The sequence below is a fragment of the Channa argus genome, chromosome 9 (assembly GCF_033026475.1).
Source record: "Channa argus isolate prfri chromosome 9, Channa argus male v1.0, whole genome shotgun sequence".
In the NCBI taxonomy this organism is placed as follows: Eukaryota; Metazoa; Chordata; class Actinopteri; order Anabantiformes; family Channidae; genus Channa; species Channa argus.
This window is the reverse complement of record NC_090205.1, coordinates 15,577,558-15,597,636: the sequence shown is the minus strand read 5'-3', so window position 1 is coordinate 15,597,636 and position 20,079 is coordinate 15,577,558. Positions and strand designations below refer to the sequence as shown.

Genomic DNA, 20,079 nt, shown 5'->3' with positions numbered 1-20,079 from the left:
TAATCTCCTTTAGTAACTATCCACACCCTGGAGTGGATTTTGGAGCTCAAACTGCAGGTGTACCTACAGTAGACTAGGACACCATTTTCATGTGGGTAAAACTGGAAATTGAGCATTTAAAGAGGCATCGCTTGAGCACATGCAGTGTTATAGAACAGCGAAGGAACCCTTATTTGATTTTAAAATTAGAATTTGAAAAACTTTGGATGGTCATCTTACAGCTCCAGTGTGGGAGCCCATGAGCTTAGCATACACCGTAGATTTAGAAATGACATATATTGAGGACAAATTTAAACTATGAACGCATTGATTTAATATTGTGATGGATTTGCCTTAATTCACATAAAAACATTGCACTGGTGACCTCAACTGCTCTCAAGTCAGTACACACTTTAGCATTTTAACATTAAATGTTTTCAAATTTTGATCATATACTTGCTATTTTTCTTTTTCTCATTCTCACTAATTTATTTACTGTAACCCATTGTTTGTTGCACATTAACCTTTTTAGGACAGCCCAGCATTTCGGGGGCACGTAGGCTACTGAATGAATGCAACCGCAAGGGGGCACAAGCCAGTGTCTTCTTGTGCCAGTCCCAAGTCTGGATAAATGCAGAGGGTTGTGGCAGGAAGGGCATCCGACGTAAAACACATGCCAAATCAAACATGCGAATCGTGACAAAGGCTTCCATACCGGATCGGTCGGGGCCCGGGTTAACAACGACCGCCACCGGTGCTGTTGACCTACAGGGTACCGGTGGAAATTGGACTACTGTTGGTCGAAGACGAAGAAGAAGAGGAGGAAGGTGTGTTCGTAGGCAGAGAGAGAAGAGGAAAGCTAAGAATGTAGGACTGACAGTAGGGACTTTGAATGTTGGTACTATGACAGGGAAGGCTAGGGAGTTGATCGACATGATGCAGAGAAGGAAGGTGGACATACTGTGTGTCCAGGAGACCAGGTGGAAAGGTAGCAAGGCTAGAAGCTTAGGAGCAGGGTTCAAGTTGTTTTACCATGGGTCAGATAGGAAGAGAAATGGAGTAGGAGTTATATTGAAAGAGGATTTTGTGAGGAATGTTCTAGAGGTGAAAAGAGTATCAGACAGGTTGATGAGCCTGAAGCTGGAAGTTGAAGGGGTGATGTTCAATGTTGTGAGTGGTTATGCCCCACAGGTAGGATGTGAGTTAGAAGAGAAGGAGAAATTCTGGAGTGAGTTAGATGAAGTGATGCAGAGCATCCCCAGAGGTGAGAGAGTTGTCATTGGTGCAGATTTCAATGGGCATGTAGGTGAAGGGAACAGAGGTGATGAGACTGTTATGGGCAGGTTTGGTGTTCAGGACAGGAACGCAGAAGGTCAGATGGTGGTTGACTTTGCAAAGAGAATGGAAATGGCTGTAGTAAACACTTTCTTTCAGAAGAGGCAGGAACATAGGGTGACGTACAAGAGCGGAGGGAGAAGCACTCAGGTAGACTACATCTTATGTAGACGTTGTAATCTGAAAGAGATCAGTGACTGTAAAGCATTGGTAGGGGAGAGTGTAGCCAGACAACACAGGATGGTGGTGTGCAAAATGATGCTGGTGGTGAGGAAGATAAGGAGGACTAAGGCAGAGCAGAGGACGAAGTGGTGGAAGTTGAAAAAGGAAGAATGTCGTTTAGTTTTCAGGGAGGAGCTGAGACAGACTCTGGGTGGATTGGAGGAGCTTCCAGATGACTGGACTACTACAGCTAATTTGATCAGGGAGACAGGTAGGAGGGTACTCGGTGTGTCATCTGGAAAGAGGAAAGCGGACAAGGAGACTTGGTGGTGGAACGAGGCAGTTCAGGAGTGTATACAGAGAAAGAGGTTAGCTAAGAAGAAGTGGGACACTGAGAGGACTGAAGAGAGTAGACAGGAGTACAGGGAGATACAGCGTAAGGTGAAGATAGAGGTGGCAAAGGCCAAACAAAGAGCATATGAGGACTTGTATGCTAGGTTGGACACTAAAGAGGGAGAGGTGGATTTGTACAGGTTGGCCAGACAAAGAGATAGAGATGGAAAGGATGTGCAGCAGGTTAGGGTGATTAAAGATAAGGATGGAAATGTATTGACAGGTGCCAGTAGTGTGATGGGAAGATGGAAGGAGTACTTTGAAGAGTTGATGAACGAGGAAAATGAAAGGGAACGAAGAGTAGAAGAGGTGACTGTTGTGAAGCAGGAAGTAGCAAAGATTAGTAAGAGTGAAGTGAGGAGGACATTGAAGAGGATGAAGAGTGGAAAGGCAGTTGGTCCTGATGACATACCTGTGGAGGTATGGAAGTGTCTAGGAGAGGTGGCAGTAGAGTTTTTGACTAGTTTGTTTAACAAGATCTTGGAGAGTGAGAGGATGCCAGAGGACTGGAGGAAAAGTGTACTGGTACCAATTTTTAAGAACAAGGGAGATGCGCAGAGCTGTGGCAACTACAGAGGAATAAAGCTGATGAGTCACACAATGAAGTTGTGGGAAAGAGTAGTGGAAGCTCGGCTAAGGGCAGAGGTGAACATTTGTGAGCAGCAATATGGTTTCATGCCTAGAAAGAGTACAACAGATGCAGTATTTGCTTTGAGGACGCTGATGGAGAAGTACAGAGAGGGTCATAGGGAGTTGCATTGTGTCTTCGTAGATTTAGAAAAAGCGTATGACAGGGTGCCGAGAGAGGAGCTGTGGTATTGTATGAGGACGTCTGGAGTGGCAGAGAAGTATGTTAGAGTGGTGCAGGACATGTATGAGAGCTGTAAGACAGTGGTGAGGTGTGCTGTAGGTGTGACAGAGGAGTTCAAGGTGGAGGTGGGTCTGCATCAAGGATCGGCTTTGAGCCCCTTCTTGTTTGCTCTGGTGATGGACAGACTGACAGATGAGGTTAGACAAGAATCTCCCTGGACTATGATGTTTGCAGATGACATTGTTATTTGTAGTGAGAGCAGGGAGCAGGTGGAGGAAAATCTAGAGAAGTGGAGGTCTGCTCTGGAAAACAGAGGAATGAAGCTTAGCCGCAGCAAGACAGAATACATGTGTGTGAATGAGAGGGACCCAGGTGGAACGGTGAGGTTACAGGGAGCAGAGGTGAAGAAGGTGCAGGACTTTAAGTATTTAGGGTCAACGGTTCAGAGCAACGGTGAGTGTGGAAAAGAGGTGAAGAGGCGAGTGCAGGCAGGTTGGAACGGGTGGAGAAAAGTGTCAGGTGTGTTGTGTGATAAAAGAGTATCAGCGAGAATGAAAGGAAAGGTGTTCAAGACGGTGGTGAGACCAGCAATGTTGTTCGGCTTAGAGACTGTTGCACTGAAGAAAAGACAGGAGGCAGAGCTGGAGGTTGCAGAGCTTAAGATGTTGAGGTTCTCTTTGGGAGTGACGAGGATGGACAGGATCAGGAATGAGTACATCAGAGGGACAGCTCATGTTAGATGTTTTGGAGATAAAGTCAGAGAGGCCAGATTGAGGTGGTTTGGACATGTTCAGAGGAGAAACTGTGAATATATCGGTAGAAGGATGCTGAGGTTGGAGCTGCCAGGCAGGAGGTCTAGAGGAAGACCAAAGAGGAGATTTATGGATGTAGTGAGGGAGGACATGAAGTTAGTTGGTGTGAGTGAAGAGGATGCAGAGGACAGAGTTAGATGGAGGCACATGATTCGCTGTGGCGACCCCTGAAAGGGAGCAGCCGAAAGGAAAAGAAGAAGAAAGAAGAAGCAGGCTACTGAATGAGCTTGTGTCATGTTGCTGTGCAGACAAGGTTAAGTGTTTAAGAAGCTATACATTATTTAAACTACAGCTGAACAGCTGTGTGGTTCGATATGGACTGTGAAACAGTTTGCGGGAGTTGACAGGAAAGTCTCTCAGAGAGTCAATCTACCTTGCTATCTCTGTCTGTGTGCACCTCCCTCACTTTCTCTCTTTTAGCGGATTGGATAGAAATCTATCGGATTACACTGTGATTGGTCGGCTCCGGCTCGTCACGCGCTGCGTCAACCCCGGCGCACTATCATCAGTTTAACCCCACCACCCCCACCCCCCCAGTCGACTAACAGTGCTCTGGGACGCTGGAGCAAAGCCGTATCGTATCAACAGGACCTCAAGTCTGAGTGGGATGGAGACACAGAGTGAGGTAAGAAAAACAACGACCTTTTTCCTTTTTTCCTTTCCGCCACGTACAGTGCGGTTTGCGCTTTACTCTTTTTTTGAAGTGCGGTGTGTAAGGACGGTCCTGCTCTGTGTCATTTTGCAGCGTTACCAGCCTGATTCGCCTGTCCTCACACAATAACCTGCCGTGCGCCCATCCACAGGCTTGCAGGTGTCTATGCTCTAGTGGGGCTTTGATTTCAGCTTTATCCCGCTCCGGTCAGTCCGTACCCGCCTGGGTCTGTAGTGATGCAGCTACTTTGGCTCACTCTGTGGTCCCCGATCTAAATGGCGAGGGCTGTCACTTCTATGCCTAGAGATGCAAAGCTTGTCCTGCACTATTGGAGATGGAAAACTTACGCTGTGGCCTATCAAACTTTAGACAGATGTGGGGGTTTTTTGTCCCCCTTTTGCAGAATATCATACAGAAGGCATAAAACGTTGATCTCGGATAAATAATGAAATTTAAATAAAATACCAGCTGAAATGTTGGAGTAAAGATACCATCTTATTTTTGTTTTTTGTTCTATGTTATAACAATTATGTAGATGGATAATGCTCAGTGGGTCACATTTAAATTTCCAGTTGCACCAGCCTTCTACCAAAATCTAAAATAACAATGCATCTGAAAAACCTTAAATCCCCGCTAGGGATGTTTAGTTTAGGCCAGTTAATGTAATTGGCTGGTGAGTAGTCACTGAAACTTTTAATCGTTATTCAGTGTGGTCAGAGTTTGTGATGGAAGAAAAGAGTTATGCTGAAACAGATGAGAGCTCAGGTTAACACGTGCAGGAAGTCGCTGAAATCTTTTTTAAATTAGTATTATAAAAAAGTATTATACAATTTGGATATTGTCTTTACTGTTCAGTGAAAAACACATCACAAAGTAACTTTTATACAACTAATTCTAACAACTGCTTAGCAAATTATTATATATATATATTTTTTTATTATTTCTATATTTCTTCTTTGTTTCTCTGCACTGTATCTGACTACAGCCATTCGTCCTTGGAATTTAGGATGTTTTTGACCAGCTGCAGGGCAAACAGGAGAAAGTGAGCTCTGTTAAGGAGCTGTGTGTGTTTAGATCACTGTCTGGATCAAACCTTAATCCTGTTTCATATTCAGCCACATGATGGTTTCCATTACCTGTCCATTTGCTAGTACACTGAGGTTCTGTGCCAGTCTGTCAGGAAAATCATGTTTTTCTTTTGTTTGCTGTGGAGGTCATCCTCACACTTTGACTACATGTCTGTCTCTGTCCCCCGCTTATTATGACTGCTCTCACTAATCACATTTCTGCAAGGTGTAATTAGTCTAGAGAGTCTAAAGCCCTAATCCCTGGTTTAAATGTGCAACTGTGTTGCGTAGTAAGTACTGCTTCTCCTGTTACACTGTGCTTACAATCAGCATTTATGCATATGTTGTAAACCTTAATATTGTGCTTTTGTTTTAAATAAGTGTTTGTTAAGTCTGTGTGAAAAAAATTAAGTAGTTGTAATTGGTTGATGTTGAATAGATCTGAGATGAATAGAATCTGTTCAGTTCTGCCTTGTAATAGAAACATTGCTTAGATAACTTTCAAATCTACAGTATTTTATGTTACTCAATGCATCAAGTTTATTTAGACCTATAGCTATTCTAGCAAGACAATAGAACAGTATTTACTTGTCCGAAAACAGCCTGGGCATAGGCCTGCTAATAATAGGTTGACATAAGCACAGCTTCTTTTCTTGCAGTATTGCTGCCAGCTCTTTCTCTTTTCTAAAAGCACAGCCTGACACATTCTTTACCAAGAAACGACATTACATTTCCTGACCTCTTTAGTAATGGCAGGCGGCCAGTACAAATGGCAGGAACTTCAGTAGAACTGATCTTCTTCTCCACTCACACACACCTAGCCCATATACTACAGTGGGTGGACAAGAATCCTCATACAAATACTTATAAAACATGCTTTCACTATAGTTAGTACTTGAATACATTGTATGATTAAAAACTGGATGTCAACCAAATCATTTCAAATTGCAATGTGCACAATCAATATTTTCTTGACTAAAAATCTTTCTTTTTGGATCATACAGAAACAGCTTGGACATAGCTACAGAAAGAATCCATAACGAATGAACTATGCTCATTTTGGCCACACAAACAGAGCAATGCTGCCCAATAAATTAACTGAACATACTAAAAAGAATCACAAAAGTGTTAATCATGCAGCTACTGTAGGTGCAACAACAACACTGACACACAGTCCTGAAAAAAAAAAATCTAATCAGAGAGAATGCGATTTTCAGGGTTAATAGTGGCTCTTCCCATGAGGATGTTATGATTCATCTGGTACGTACACAGAGAATATGTTCCATTGATAGCAGTACGTCTTTTATGACTTTGTTCACCAGTGCCCTTTTTTATAACCCACTGTATTGTCAGTGTAGTAGCTCAGTGTCTACATTAATGTTTCAACTACCAATATTTAAATTTTCTTTGTTGTTTTTTTACAACCAAAAGTCCAGAATAGCCAAAGATTCAGTTTTACAGCAGAGCTAAAAATATCTGACAAATCCTGAACTTGTCATGTTCATTTTGTTATGGTCAGTCATATTATACCAGGCTGTGTTCAGCTGTGATTAGCTATGGAGAGGGTCATTATCAGTTATCAGAAACAAGCTGAGAACTGCTTGTTTTATTGATTATCAGATAGTGAGAAACTGTTTGTTGAGGGAGGCACAGAACTGAAGGGAGATTTAACAGATTTCTAACTTGCTTCCCGTGGTTTTAGTTTGTAGAGTACCCATCTGGTAAGATGTTTTTTTTGGTTTTGGCTCAGATGGTTTTGTATTGTTGCTCAAACTGCAGAGGTTGTAGTCTTAGCTGATCTGCTCCTCGAAATGAGATAATCTGAATTGAGAAACACCTCCAGATGACTATGATGATATTTTTCAGCTAGAAGCAGAAAGGTATTTTCTTATAAGGAAAGCATAGGTTTATGTAATACCATCCTTAAAAATGTACCTTCTAACTTCGAATCTTAGGAAGCAAGTTGAAAATCGGTGGTTTCAATGTGGAGTGAGTAGCACACAAACAAGATTCACAGATTTATGTCGAGAGAAAAACCCAAAACCAGATTTCATTTTCAAGGACTATGTCAGCAGACTTGATATGGATCTGTTTCAAGTCCCAAACAGTGCAGGAATAAACGACAAATGGCAGATGATTGGTGAAGGGAAAAGAGGAATGAAAAAAATGAGATGCACTTTATGTATTCTGCTTATGTTAAAATAAAGCTGTTTCTTTGCTCGTTGTTTACTACCAACATGTTAAGAGATTTTACTCCTGCTGGCATAATGCACAAAACTGTTTAGAAGTGACGATTAGGCCTCTTTCGCCACAAATTACCAGTTGGCATTGAAGATGTGATATTGCTTTTTCTGTGTTTTGAAGAACCGCAGGCAATTACAGCCTTCATCCCACTTTCTATTCATAGGACCCACTTAAACATGCTTACCATTAATAAAACATGTTTATATTATTTGCTAAAACTGCTAATCTTGTATGAAAATAAACTAAGTAGTCCAAATTGAATTAGGGTGGGCTTTGCTTTATTACGATCCTTTTAATTGAGTTAATAGCATATTACATATCCCATACTTGTGTCTTATTTATTCTAGAAATATAGCAGTCACATATACAGCATTGCTTTCTGTGTTGTATTCACCCAGATACACAGAAAAATGACATTCATTTTTAAGCTGTGCCTAGACATTAACTTGTGTCATATCCAAACAGAATGTAGATCTGTAGAAATTTTATCAAGAGAATTCATGGTCTTTTGATAAACTTTCTCCACTGCAATTTCATGTCTTTTGTTAGACTAAGGACCCTTCATTATGTACTGTATAGTATTCACCTGCTTTTCAGCATATTGTTAATATGTGTCTGCATCCAAATGTGCTCCCAGCTTTAATCATTCTGATCCTCCTACACATGCTGTAATTACTTTTTGTATTCAATCTCGGAGCAGCCTCCCAGCTGGAGAGTTTTTTATTTTTTGTCATTAAGATTCTTATCAATTATGAGAATGCACTGAGAAATCTCTAAAACATCACATTTAGAACATTCAGCATTTTTTCAGTAATGGCCTTGCCTTTTGAAAAACAGGTTTACACAGCATAGGCACGTTATATTCTTGTCTCGTCTTAGGCCTCGATAAACACCAATAGTTTTAAATTAAGCACAAACTGAATCTATAATAATTTGAAGTTATTGTACAGTTTAAGGTGAGCATAGTGAAATATTAACTTATCTGAAATTTGCAGTGTTGTTCTACCCTGATTTTTCCATACAGAAGTTGGCGTTGGCAATTACGGTTTGCACTGCTCTTCGATCTGTTTCGTTGGAACAAATAGTGAGACTGAAGAAATGCATTGTAGATGGAGGCACAGACGAACAATTCCAGCTCATGACTGGTTTCAAGCTCCCTTATTAGAGGAATGAGTCTGAACTGCGGCCTGTTGAAGTTTGACTTGATTTCCCAAGTGACCAGCAGACTGAACCATTTTTATTGCTATGAGGAAAAGGGCCATGGACAAGTTCTGCAGAAGCCATGACCCTCAAAAGGAAAGTTTCAAAGGCAGCTTTAATGGTGTTGCTGCTACTGAGCTAACATCTTGACTCCTCATCTAAACTGAAGCGAGCACTGTTTTACAAGAGCAACAGAGCACAAGAAGCAGCTTAATAACTCCATTGTTGTGGTGTTTTTTAGGTAATGGGTGATAATTGAAGGCCGAGTTCTTTTCTTACCTTCTCTCAAGTCTCAAGTTATTAAATAATAAAGCTTCTTTTTATAATAATTAATAAGAATGTAAATAGCACTAGGAGAAAATGCACTCAGAGAATGCATTTAGATTCCTACTGAATAAACAATGATGCCTTAGTCTATACTGTATGTGCAGCTGTTTTTGTTGTAGATAATTTGCCTATAGATCTTTCCACTAGAATCGACACAGTAGGACATTCTGCAGTCTGCCGTAACTGAGCTGTGTTGTAATCCTTCAACATATATGCTCACTGAATGACAGTCTGTCACAGTCAGATGAGCAACTTCATAGTCTTTAACTGTCTCTGAGCTCGGCTTAAATCTGATTTATTTTCCTCACGCTTCTCAGATTCCAAATGCCTCGAAAACTGAGTTCTACATTTAGATGTAACAAATTGCTCTCTAGAGGAGGATTGGGCCATTGCAAAAAAATTTGCAGAAGGAGCAGATCTTTTCTCTCGTCTACAAACAAACAATCCAACATGGCCCTTGAAGGCATCATGCTGCTGTCAACAACTCTTGAGTGTATTTAATGTGACAAGCAGCCTTTCAGAAAGGCCCAGTTAAATGTGTAATATGGGACACTTGTGTCCAAATCAGCCAGTTAAGCATTTTTACTCATTACATGAACCATGGTTGGGATAATCTCTAAAGCTTGTCTTAATCTCACAGGGTTTGTTATTGCCTAATTCGTTTTACAGAGTGAGAATAACAGCATAGATTTAATTGCAAATTAAATGTCCATCTATTTAGTGGAAAAAACAATTAGTCAATTAACTGATAGAGCAGTTTCATTTGTAAGCAAAAGTGCCATGCTGTGACTACAACAGCTTCTGAAATGTGAGGATTTGCTTAAATTCGCTTGCTTAAAAATTCTATGTATATGATACATATACAGTACATGCTGTGTGCATGTGTTGGCTGAATAAAACAGGCATTTTAAAGAGTTAATCATTGTCAATTTCCTATATTTTACTGAATAAACAATTCATGTAATTAACAAAAGTCCACCTAACAAAATTAATTAAGTTGCACCCCAACTTCTACTTTTTTAGCCAAGCTGGGCTAAAGTATATGTTTGTCCCCTCACATTGAAATGGCGGATAAAGGGATGCAAACTTAACCCTAATCCTGACATAATAAGTGGAAGTGATAAAAACTGTCCATTGGGTGTATAAAATAAGTTATAGTAAATTAATAAACTTTATATCCTCCTCCTCCTGATAGGTTAGTTAACATTTATTTAAATTAAGTTCTGTTTTAAGGAAGCTTTGTACTAGCACAATGTGCAATAAATATACGAAAAGTCTTTTTTTTACCCATTTTGATATCCAAAAATAAGGAAATGGAAACGTTTTGTATCTAGGTGTAGTCAGCTGTGTTTTTATTCCTGTTAATAAAAATATTAGATTATCAGAATATATATCTAACCAGTCACTGGAAGTTACAGCTGCTGCACAGCTTCTCCTCCATCTAGATGCTATGCATAAAGATATTACAATATTTTGCCTGCTAATCTTCCAGCATTTAGGCAAATGTAAGACTGGCCATCTGTGAAGACAAAACTTGTTAACAGCTAAAGTGTGAAAATCACAGGTGCTTCTACTGTATAGATGCCAATTATAAAACAGGTGCAAAACACTTTTAACTTGGTTGATCAACAGAGACATAACAAGCAAGTTACACAATGTTGGACTGACACAAGACAAAATGTAGCAGGTACTCATGTATACTGTAGACACAACATCAACAACAACAACAACAACCACAAAATGGTAGAGAGATCCAGTCCTGCTGTGTTGTAGTGTTGCACAATTTGTAGTGTTGCACAATTTCAGTAGGTTAAAACAAAATTATCCAGGTTGTAAAGTCCAAATGACACTGGCAGTGTAGTGATAGTGATCTGTTGGCTTACTTTTCTTGACCTCTTGCCAAGAGCATTTGTGACTTAAACCATGCATTTGCTTTGCAAAAGGAGCTGGTGCCATGCTACATCCATATTTATAGCGCTGTCATCAGTGCCAGAATGGCAAGTAGACAAAAAAAAGACGATCCTGTCAGCCGCATAATATATTTTCTAGACAGTGGATTCATTTTCTTTACATGTATGTGTGGCAGTGTGCAGTGTACTTCAGTCTCTGCAGCGACCTTAATATCAAAGTAATTAAGCCAAGCTTCTATACTGTGTCCTGTACTTTGACAAGTGTAGTGAATGTCCCTTTCCCTTGATCGTTGGCAGTTATCACAGAAAGTATGAGAAGATGCCTCTGATTCTTCCCACTCAGAGGTACAGTACAAGCAACGGGACAGCCTTCGAAGGTGACACTGTGCCAGCACCTAACACAAAGTAATGCACAGCCTATCTAAAATTGATATTCCTGAAAATCCCCAGCCAATTACTGAAGTGGAGCCTTGGTGGTGAATGCTGAAAATGTACAAGGCACAGCTGAGGAGGATGACAAGTGCTTCAGTCCTGCTGCCTTACAGCATGATGTGCTTTAAATGCAGCATTATTTCTGACTGTTATTTCTGTGTTTTGCTGTACAAGTGGAGGAATATCCTATATATCCTAAAGCACTGGAGCTGTCATGGTTGCTTAAAAAAAAGGTTTTAGTTGAACTGCAGATAAACATTTTAGCTGAAGGACATGAGGAAACCTATCCATTCAGTCATTCCCCAGAGCCTTCCTCAAGCCCTTTTCTGGTGTGCCTGTGGAGAAGTATGAGGAAATTTGTATTGAATTTCTTTTTATTTAAACACTTTTTTACCTTATCAGCTTGGTAATGTTAAATGCTATCTTTCGTGTAATGAAACTCTCCAGTTTTCTGTTACAGTATGTTAGGAGTTATTTTCCCTCAGAGCAGATAAAAGGTTAACTTCTTTGCTTCTCTGGGCTTCAGCTGTTCAGTGAGATGTAACGTGGGAGATGACACTAGTGCTAGTCAGTTTTGCCTTTATAAAACACAGGAGAGTTCTCCCCACTCAACATGTAATGAGAAATTGTGGTTAAAATCAACTGAGTCCAGGGATGTTATTGATTTGTCAGTGAGATACAGACTTGTGATGTCATGTGGAAAATGATATCTCTTCTTAGTGGTGTATATATTTATCAGCCAATAATTGTTGTGATTTATTGTGATAAACAAGCAAACACAGAAGGACTAAACTATTGTAGATTTTCTCAAGACATGGTGGATGCATTTGATAGAGGAAGACACAGGTTTTCATCTGTGTATTTTTGATAATAGCATAAGATTAAATATGGTAAATGGTGCGTTTTTCTACCTATTGGCACTGAACACGCTTTACACTGCTTCTTACAACAACATTTAAACGCATAGGTACCTTAATTAATTGTTGATTATTAATTATTCCAGACACAAAGACAAAAACTGATCAGGACCTACCTGTGATTTACTTTTTTATTTTTTTACTTTTCAGATGAGTCAGCAGTCACTTTACAGGCTACATATAGCAGCTGTCCTCAGTCATGAGCTCCATCATAGCTGTGGTGACATCTTAATTTTACTGTCACTTAAAGTTTGATATGTAACTGTGTGAGAGGTTGCAGTTTTTGATTGTTTCATTTCACTGTATTGGCAGCAGTGTCTTTATTGTGTGTTTCCCACTCGAATCATTGAAGTAGGTAACAAAATATCACAATATGTGTAGTTTTTTATTTTTCCTGTATAGTTATTTTAATATGATCAGTTTTAACAGCCACGTATGCAGTAATTGACCTTGTGCTACTTCTTCCTTTGACCTGTCTCCTGATACAGTTTTCTGTTTTATTTCCTGTTTCCATTTTCATTTTGGGATTATTACGACATAATTCGATTTAATGTTTAATTATGCTGTTCAGACTCTTAGCACGTTATCTAATCGAAGCTTAAACACTGGTGGCAAATGTGTTAACATTTGGCGCATAGTCACATGTATAGAATAGTTGCTTTGTTGTTTCTGTTTAGGGTAAAGGAAAATGCTCTTAGTAAATATTGTCAGTTTTTCCGGAATTCTTGGTATTTATTGTACCAAAATATATTGGGGCCATTCTAAATTAGGAACCCTAGCCAATGACCTATCTTGCGTAATGATAAAGTCTGCTTATAGGCAGCGGTAATACGACCTTGAAAGATCAGTTAACATATTCAGCATATTAAAATGTAAAACAAAAATTATGATAAAAAATGTTTAACCCTAACATTGCTTGGGAAATTTGTGTTAGAAGCAGTTTGAAAGGAAAAACAAAAACAGGTGGAGTCAAAACATCTCACATTACATTTCCGTCACAAGTAGCTTATATACTGCAAAAGAAACCTGGAAAAATAAGCTATTTGAAATTTGACAGAGACATAAATGAATATACTTTAAATTTGTCAATAAAAATATACAGAGAGCTATCATCAATGATTATAGGAAATTGCAAATCAAGATAAAAAAATCTTCTTTTCATACCTAGCAGTAATAATAATATAATAATAATTATATATATATATATATATGTATGTATGTTCAGGGAATCTATTATTTTATGTTATGTTCCTGTACCACAATGCATTATTCCAAACAGGTCCCTACATGATTTCTTGTACAGGTATACAACACAGTCGGTGTTGCATCAACAGTTAATTTACTTGAAATCCCAGCATTGTGTAATACATTCCCATAATAGTATCTAAAAAAACATATTATACTATGTCTGTCATTCTGCTCATATTGTAAGTGTGGCTGTACTGTTTAGGGTGTATATGGCTATTTTATTAAAACTGCACTGGTTAAGCTGTAATAAACACTGTATTTGGTAGCAGCCATAGAATATCATGATACAGTAAAATACGTCTAACCAACCATTATCTAACCAATGGGCAATTTGAGAAAATGTTTGCCAAGCTCACCGTAATGAGCACAGCTCCAGGGTATTGTGAAACAAAACTGCCCTCACCTGCAACAGCTTCCTCATTATCATGACCCCATCTGCTCATGAAGTTATAGAGTCTATTTGTGTGGTGAAAATCATGGCATGATCTGCTTGAGGTCACCGTGAACCAAGCTTTCAGAAAATGGAGGAGAAGCAGTAAGAAAACAGAAATACATATCTTTGTGATGTGCGGAACATGTATGAATGTGAATTTTGTGATGGCATGTTATTTTTCTTCATACATTTTATTAATGTGCCATTTCAGCACATTTCACCGGTTTGAGGTAAAACTGTTCGACAAACAGAATAGAGCATAACGTTTCTGCTTGTTTCATGCCATCTTTCCTTGTGAGCGTCCTCTCACTAATGATGTCTGACAGGAACCGGTTGAAAGATAAAGGTTAATCACTATGTGTCCAAGAGCTCAAACATCCAAGTCCTTTCTGCAATGCTATCCTTTGTGTTTCTACAAAGTTTTTGCAGCCTTTCGTTCCCCCCCTGTAATTGCTTTGTGGAAGGGCAGTGTTTCAGGACAAAGAATAGATAGAATATTTTGTTGTGTTTGCAATGACCTCAGCTTTAAAGACTTTCTCTGTCAAATTATTTATCTTGCTTGTTCTGGAATTTCCCTAACTAGGGCATCAACCGCTGACTAATCCAGCCATTCATTCATTATTTCTACCCACTTACATTTGAAGACCACAGGTTAAGCCTATCCCAACAGACATTTGGCAAAAGATGGGTTACACCTGGAAAGCAATGTTATCCACCAGCTTGTTTTGTGAGACAAGCTTTAAAGAGAAGGCGCTAACGTTGAAATGCTGTATACATAATTATCAATAGTCATGAAAGCTGCTGTTGATAAGAGTTAATTAAGTGCTCAATTAATAATCCACTACCTATTTTACATCTACCACAACATTGAGCACTGATGGCCCTCAGCGATATTTGTTCTCAGTCTATTACTTTTTTTTGTTTTTTTTATTTGTTCTCTGCTACCCAATTACTGCACTGCCAGATCCAACTGAAACCACATCATCAAGTTTGCTAATGAATGGCAAATGGTCGGAACGTATATAGCGCTTTTCTACCTTACTAGTACCCATAGCTCTTTACACTACTTCTTATTCACCCTATTGCCCTTACAATCCCACACCGACAGGGGAGCTGCTATGCAGCTGGCCTAGATTCACTGGGAGCAACTAAACTGGGGTTCAGTGTGTTGCTCAAAGACAGGAAGAGCCGGGAACAGAACTAAGAACCCCGGGATGGCTGGATGACAGCTGTACCTCTCTAGCCACAGTCAACCCAAATAAATAAATAAATACATATATAAAAATATATATTTATATATACAACCACAATTTTAAAAAAAGTTTGGATGAATGTAAATAAATTTGCAAATAAAACATAAACAACATCAGATGTTGAAACATTTTACCATTTCATTGAAAATATTAGCTCATCGTGAATTTAATGGCAGCAACACATCTAAAAAAAAATTGGAACAGGGCAATGTTTACCATTGTGTAGCATCTCCTCTTTTAACAACTGTATAACCCAAACAAGGGGGTTAGTTTAGTTATTTGTTTTATGTAATGTTTGCCTGTGTGTGTAATGTAATTGTTTATGTAACGCGTGTTTGTGAAGTGTCTGTGTACTAATGATGTCATTAGTGACGTCGTATGGCTCTGATAGTTTGCCGTTGATGGTTGCATTTGTAGTTTACCTTTAAGTTTGTTGACCAGTGGTCAAGGAAACAATGCAACGCTAAGGGTTTGTTAAAGAGAGAGGCAGTTTAGCTCAGCTACTGAAGGGTGCAGACGTGACACTGTAACTGAAGCAGCGGAACTGATTACAAGAAAGGTGTGGACCGCAACAAGGTAGAAGAAAAGGTTCTGTGTGTAGCTGTAGAGGCACACGGTTTCTTACCGAGTTCTGCGAGTCCTGTGAGTTCTGTAAATTCAGACATACTTTGAGAAACTTGTTTGATGAAACAGCTAGTGAGCGTGCTTGTGAGATCACTGTGCTTAAAGTTGTACGTACAACTGATCTCTCATCGGCTAAGTTGAGAAGCAAGTACAATAAATGTTTGTCTAACAACGATCTCCGGAGTGAAGTATGTGCTGAACCGTCAGGAGCGTCAGATTCAAGTAAGATCACCTGTTCAACAACTGTCTTTAAACGTCTGGGAAGTGACGGGACCAGTTACTGGAGCGTTGGAGAGGAATCTTGTCCCATTCTTGTCTGATGCAGGATTCTAGCTGCTCAACAGTCCTGGGCCTTTGTAGCAAAGGTTTTTTTATTGGTGAAATCTGGGCTGCAGGTAGGCCAGTTCAGCACCCGAACTCTTCTCCTGCGAAGCCATGCTGTGGTGATGGAAAAAGACATTGTCTGAATGGGAGCATAGGTTGATCCAAAACCTCTATGTACGTTTTAGCATTGACGGTGCCTTTCCAGATGTGTAAGCTGCCCACGCCATAGGCACTAATGCCCCACTATACCATCACAGATGCTGGCTTTTAAACTGTTTGCTGATAACAAGTTGGATGGTCCCTCTACTCTTTAGTCCATGGTGTCCATGGTTTCCAAAAAGAATATCAAATTTTGATTCATCTGATGACAGAACAGTTTTCCATTTTGCCTCAGACCATTTTAAATGAGCTTTGGCCCAGAGAACACGGCAGCATTTTTGGATCGTGTTCACATATGGCTGCTTCTTTGGTTGATACAGTTTTAACTAACATTTGTGGATTTTAAAGCAAACTGTGTTTACAGACAGTGATTTCTGGAAGTGTTGCTGAGCCCATGCAGTGATGTCCAGTAGAGAATCAGGCCTGTTTTAAATGCAGTGACTCCTGAAGGTGCAAAGATCACATGTTTTGACTTTTTGGCTTTGTTGCTTGTGCACAGATTTATCCTGATTCTCTGAAACTTTTGATGATATTATATACTGTAGATGGTGGAATCTTCAAAGTCTTTGCAATTTTACATTGAGGGATATTTTTCGGACATTTTTCACAAATTTTAAAAGCAGTTTGTTGCGGATTGGTGAACCTCTGTCCATCTTTACATTCCAGAGGCTCTGCCTCTCTTGAAATGCCCCTTTTTTACCCAGCCATATTACTGACCTGTTGCCAATTAAGTTAATTAGTTGTCAAATGGTCCTCAACTTGTTTTTTTATTTGCACCAATTACTTTTCTAGCCTTTCGTTGCCCTGTTCCAACTTTTTTGAGATGTGCTGCTGTATTGTAACCTGACATCATCAGGCCTCCAAAAAAAACTGTGCTGTTGAGATGAATCAAAACTATGTCCCGCTGGCCTTGCAGAAATTTGGCTGGAATTTTTCAGTGATATTTCAGTAAAACTGTTTTTTATTATTATTGTTTTGTTACAGTTTTCCTAGCTTCCTAACTGAGGGTTAGTCTGTAAAAGCCCTTGAGATAATCTTGTGATTTGAGTAAAATTGACTTTGCATGTCTTGTTGCAATGCATTGTTCTTTAAACAAGTGAATCGAGGTAAACAAAACGTTAACTCTAGATCCATGTACAGTACAGAACAGTGTGTGTTTCTGAGATGTAATTCTCTCAAGGCATTATTCTAGCTTCCGGTTTGTTTTTAGTCGGCTATTATCTTAATTGCCATTTGGCCTTGAAGCAACATGAATATATATTTAACCAAAACATGAGCTACTCTTCTCTCTACTAGCATTTATTTATTTTTTATTTTTTGCAACACAGACTTAGAGTTTGGAATAAAACATGATGTGAGATTAAAATAATAGAGAGAGATAGTGAAAGCATCTATATCCAACTGAGGGAACTGATTTTGAGAAGACCTGCCAGCCATCAGTCTGATTCTGATGTTGAAAAGTGCCAGAAGAATTTGTTATAAATCTCTTTTTCCAACGCTGCTGCATACACAGAATTGCCTGAAGCTGTATTTCCTATTTTTCACACAACAAATGAAAATCAGTTCACAAGATAGCACTGCAGCTGGGTATAGGTTTGGATTTAGTAAGATGTAGTTTTGTCGCAGCCTCTCACTCATTCTCTCCAGTCTGTCTCATCACTGAATACACTGCCAAGACATATACTAATCAGATACAGCAACTATGATAAATCTACTTCTGTAATTACTCTGCAGTTCTGTTTCACTCACCACTGACTGTCAACCCCAATTATTAACTGCATAATGAGACAGTTTTTTGGACAATGTAGAGCTTTGCTTCAGATGAATTATGAATGTTTTAATTGCATAATCATAACTTAGTGATGAGATCTTTGGTATTAGGGATACATTTGGTTAGAGTTAGCAGTTAGCTTTTTGTGCAGACTTCCACCTAGAATAATAATGTACATTTTAAGTGATCTTAAAACTGCCTTTGACACCTTCATCTGTCTTCTAGTGATTTTTAAAGCTTCTAACTCGGTGAATATCCCCACGTCCTGAGAGTGGGTTCAATTAAAACTGACGTTAATTCTGTTAATTCACACAACAAAATGTGTGATTGTTTTGATTTGTTGTTGATTTTTTGACTTTTGGCAGGTTTCGCTAGAGCAACATATGAATGTTTGTTACTGGTGCTTTTCCTTTCTGTGAAAATGTGCAACATGTGCTGCAGTCTGTCTATCTTCCTGTTAATCAGACTTAAAGTAATAGTCCAACATTAAGGAAAGACTGTACAATAAATATACCTCTTTTAAATAATGAGAATGATGAGTCTTTTGATGTCACTCTATGCAAATAAGAAGATGAAGTATTGTAGCTGAACACGAAACAGGAGGAAGCTGCTAGCCTGGCTCTGTCCAAAGGTTACACATTCCTGTGCATCAGAAACTTACCAATTAACACATTATTTCTCCAATTTTTGGACAGATGTGTAAAAAGGATAGCTTGTAGTTATGCAGAAGTTTATGTGCAGGACCTTTGCTGAGATTCCAGGAAGATACTGAACCCAGTCAGGAAACATTCAAACACGTAATAACCTCATAAAAAGTTCTGTTTTATTTTTTTATTTTTTATTTTTTTTAGAGAATTGGTTCCTCTGACTGTTGGCAAGAAAGTGAATGAGCATTTTTTGTTTCTGTCTTCATTGTAGCATTACTCTATTATAGACTGATTTCCATATTTATTTGCCATTTCTTTCCATATTTAATTTTACCCCCAAAAAGAGTTTAGGGAAACACTGATTTGGGAGACAGTAAAGCAGTAAAATGATTTGGTTTTGCATTCTAGGTTGTGTTTGCCTCCTCTGCATGTTCCCCGCAGGTGGAGGATGCAGGCTACATTTGCAGTCACATTAGGAGCAGTTGGTAAAGGACCCTAGATGGGAACAGCATTGCTTTACTGAGCACTTTGGATGGGGAGTTCCACCTAGATCAGCAGGGAGACTGTGTTTCATGTGCTGTAATGATCAAACACTACCTGCCCAGAGGGAGCCAGAGCAGACAGGACCTTAGGGCACTGTGGCTTCATTTTGAAGACAATGGTACTTCCTGTGCCATATTGGAGTGTACTGCTGGTCCTCATTGGAGGACTGTTCTTAGAGCTGTAGCTGCAGTCATATATAATATGCACCTTGATCCAGCTGTGGGAACAGTTGTTTGGTCCTCTGCAGAGACAGTTGAGCACCTTGTCTTTGCTATAGTGTTGGATGGACAAGTTATGAATGCACTATATAAAAGTAAAATTGGATTTACAACAAATAGTCTATCTTCAAATTGTTTATTTTTAATTTATGGCAGCGCAACAGGGAATTTAACAGTGGGTTTCACGGAGCTAGAGCCAGACAAAAATAAGAGCAGACTGAAAAGAAGAAAAATGGAAGAATCATGAGTAAAAATTAAGACAGAAAAAGTGAGAGAGAACTTAGCATGCTAATCAAATATGATCTACTAACTGAAACGGGTTCAAATGAAATTACTATTTGATGATTTGGTGATTGGTTTTCAACAGACAATGCACAAACCATTGTATAAACCATTGTGTTTTTAAACACTTACATTCCAGGCAGAGCTGAAAAAAGTCCATACCCACTTATACTTAATATTAGCGAGCATCCATCATATTCTACAATAGCCCAGCAACATCAACTCCTCCCACAGCAGCATCATGACAAAATATGACAAGACCCAAAAGTAAATTAGAAAAATAATTGACCATAAACAGACAGGACATGATGGCAGATTGTCAGGTCATTGCGAATG

At 39.1% G+C, this 20,079-nt stretch overlaps 1 protein-coding gene across 3 annotated transcripts in view; it reads left to right on the top strand.

Moving 5' to 3' along the window:
• Positions 1-1,322: 1,322 nt before the first annotated feature.
• b3galt1b (UDP-Gal:betaGlcNAc beta 1,3-galactosyltransferase, polypeptide 1b) overlaps positions 1,323-20,079 on the top strand; it is a 57,047-nt gene continuing 38,290 nt past the window's right edge. The window contains exons 1-2 of one of the 3 annotated variants that reach the window (XM_067516412.1): positions 1,323-4,117; positions 4,238-10,050. In XM_067516412.1, coding sequence (XP_067372513.1) covers positions 1,357-3,663 — 2,307 coding nt within the window. In that variant the 5' untranslated portion in view covers positions 1,323-1,356 and the 3' untranslated portion in view covers positions 3,664-4,117; positions 4,238-10,050. Of the gene's footprint in view, positions 4,118-4,237; positions 10,051-20,079 lie in introns of those variants that run through there. The other 2 variants (XM_067516411.1, XM_067516413.1) reach the window with 2 other exon arrangements.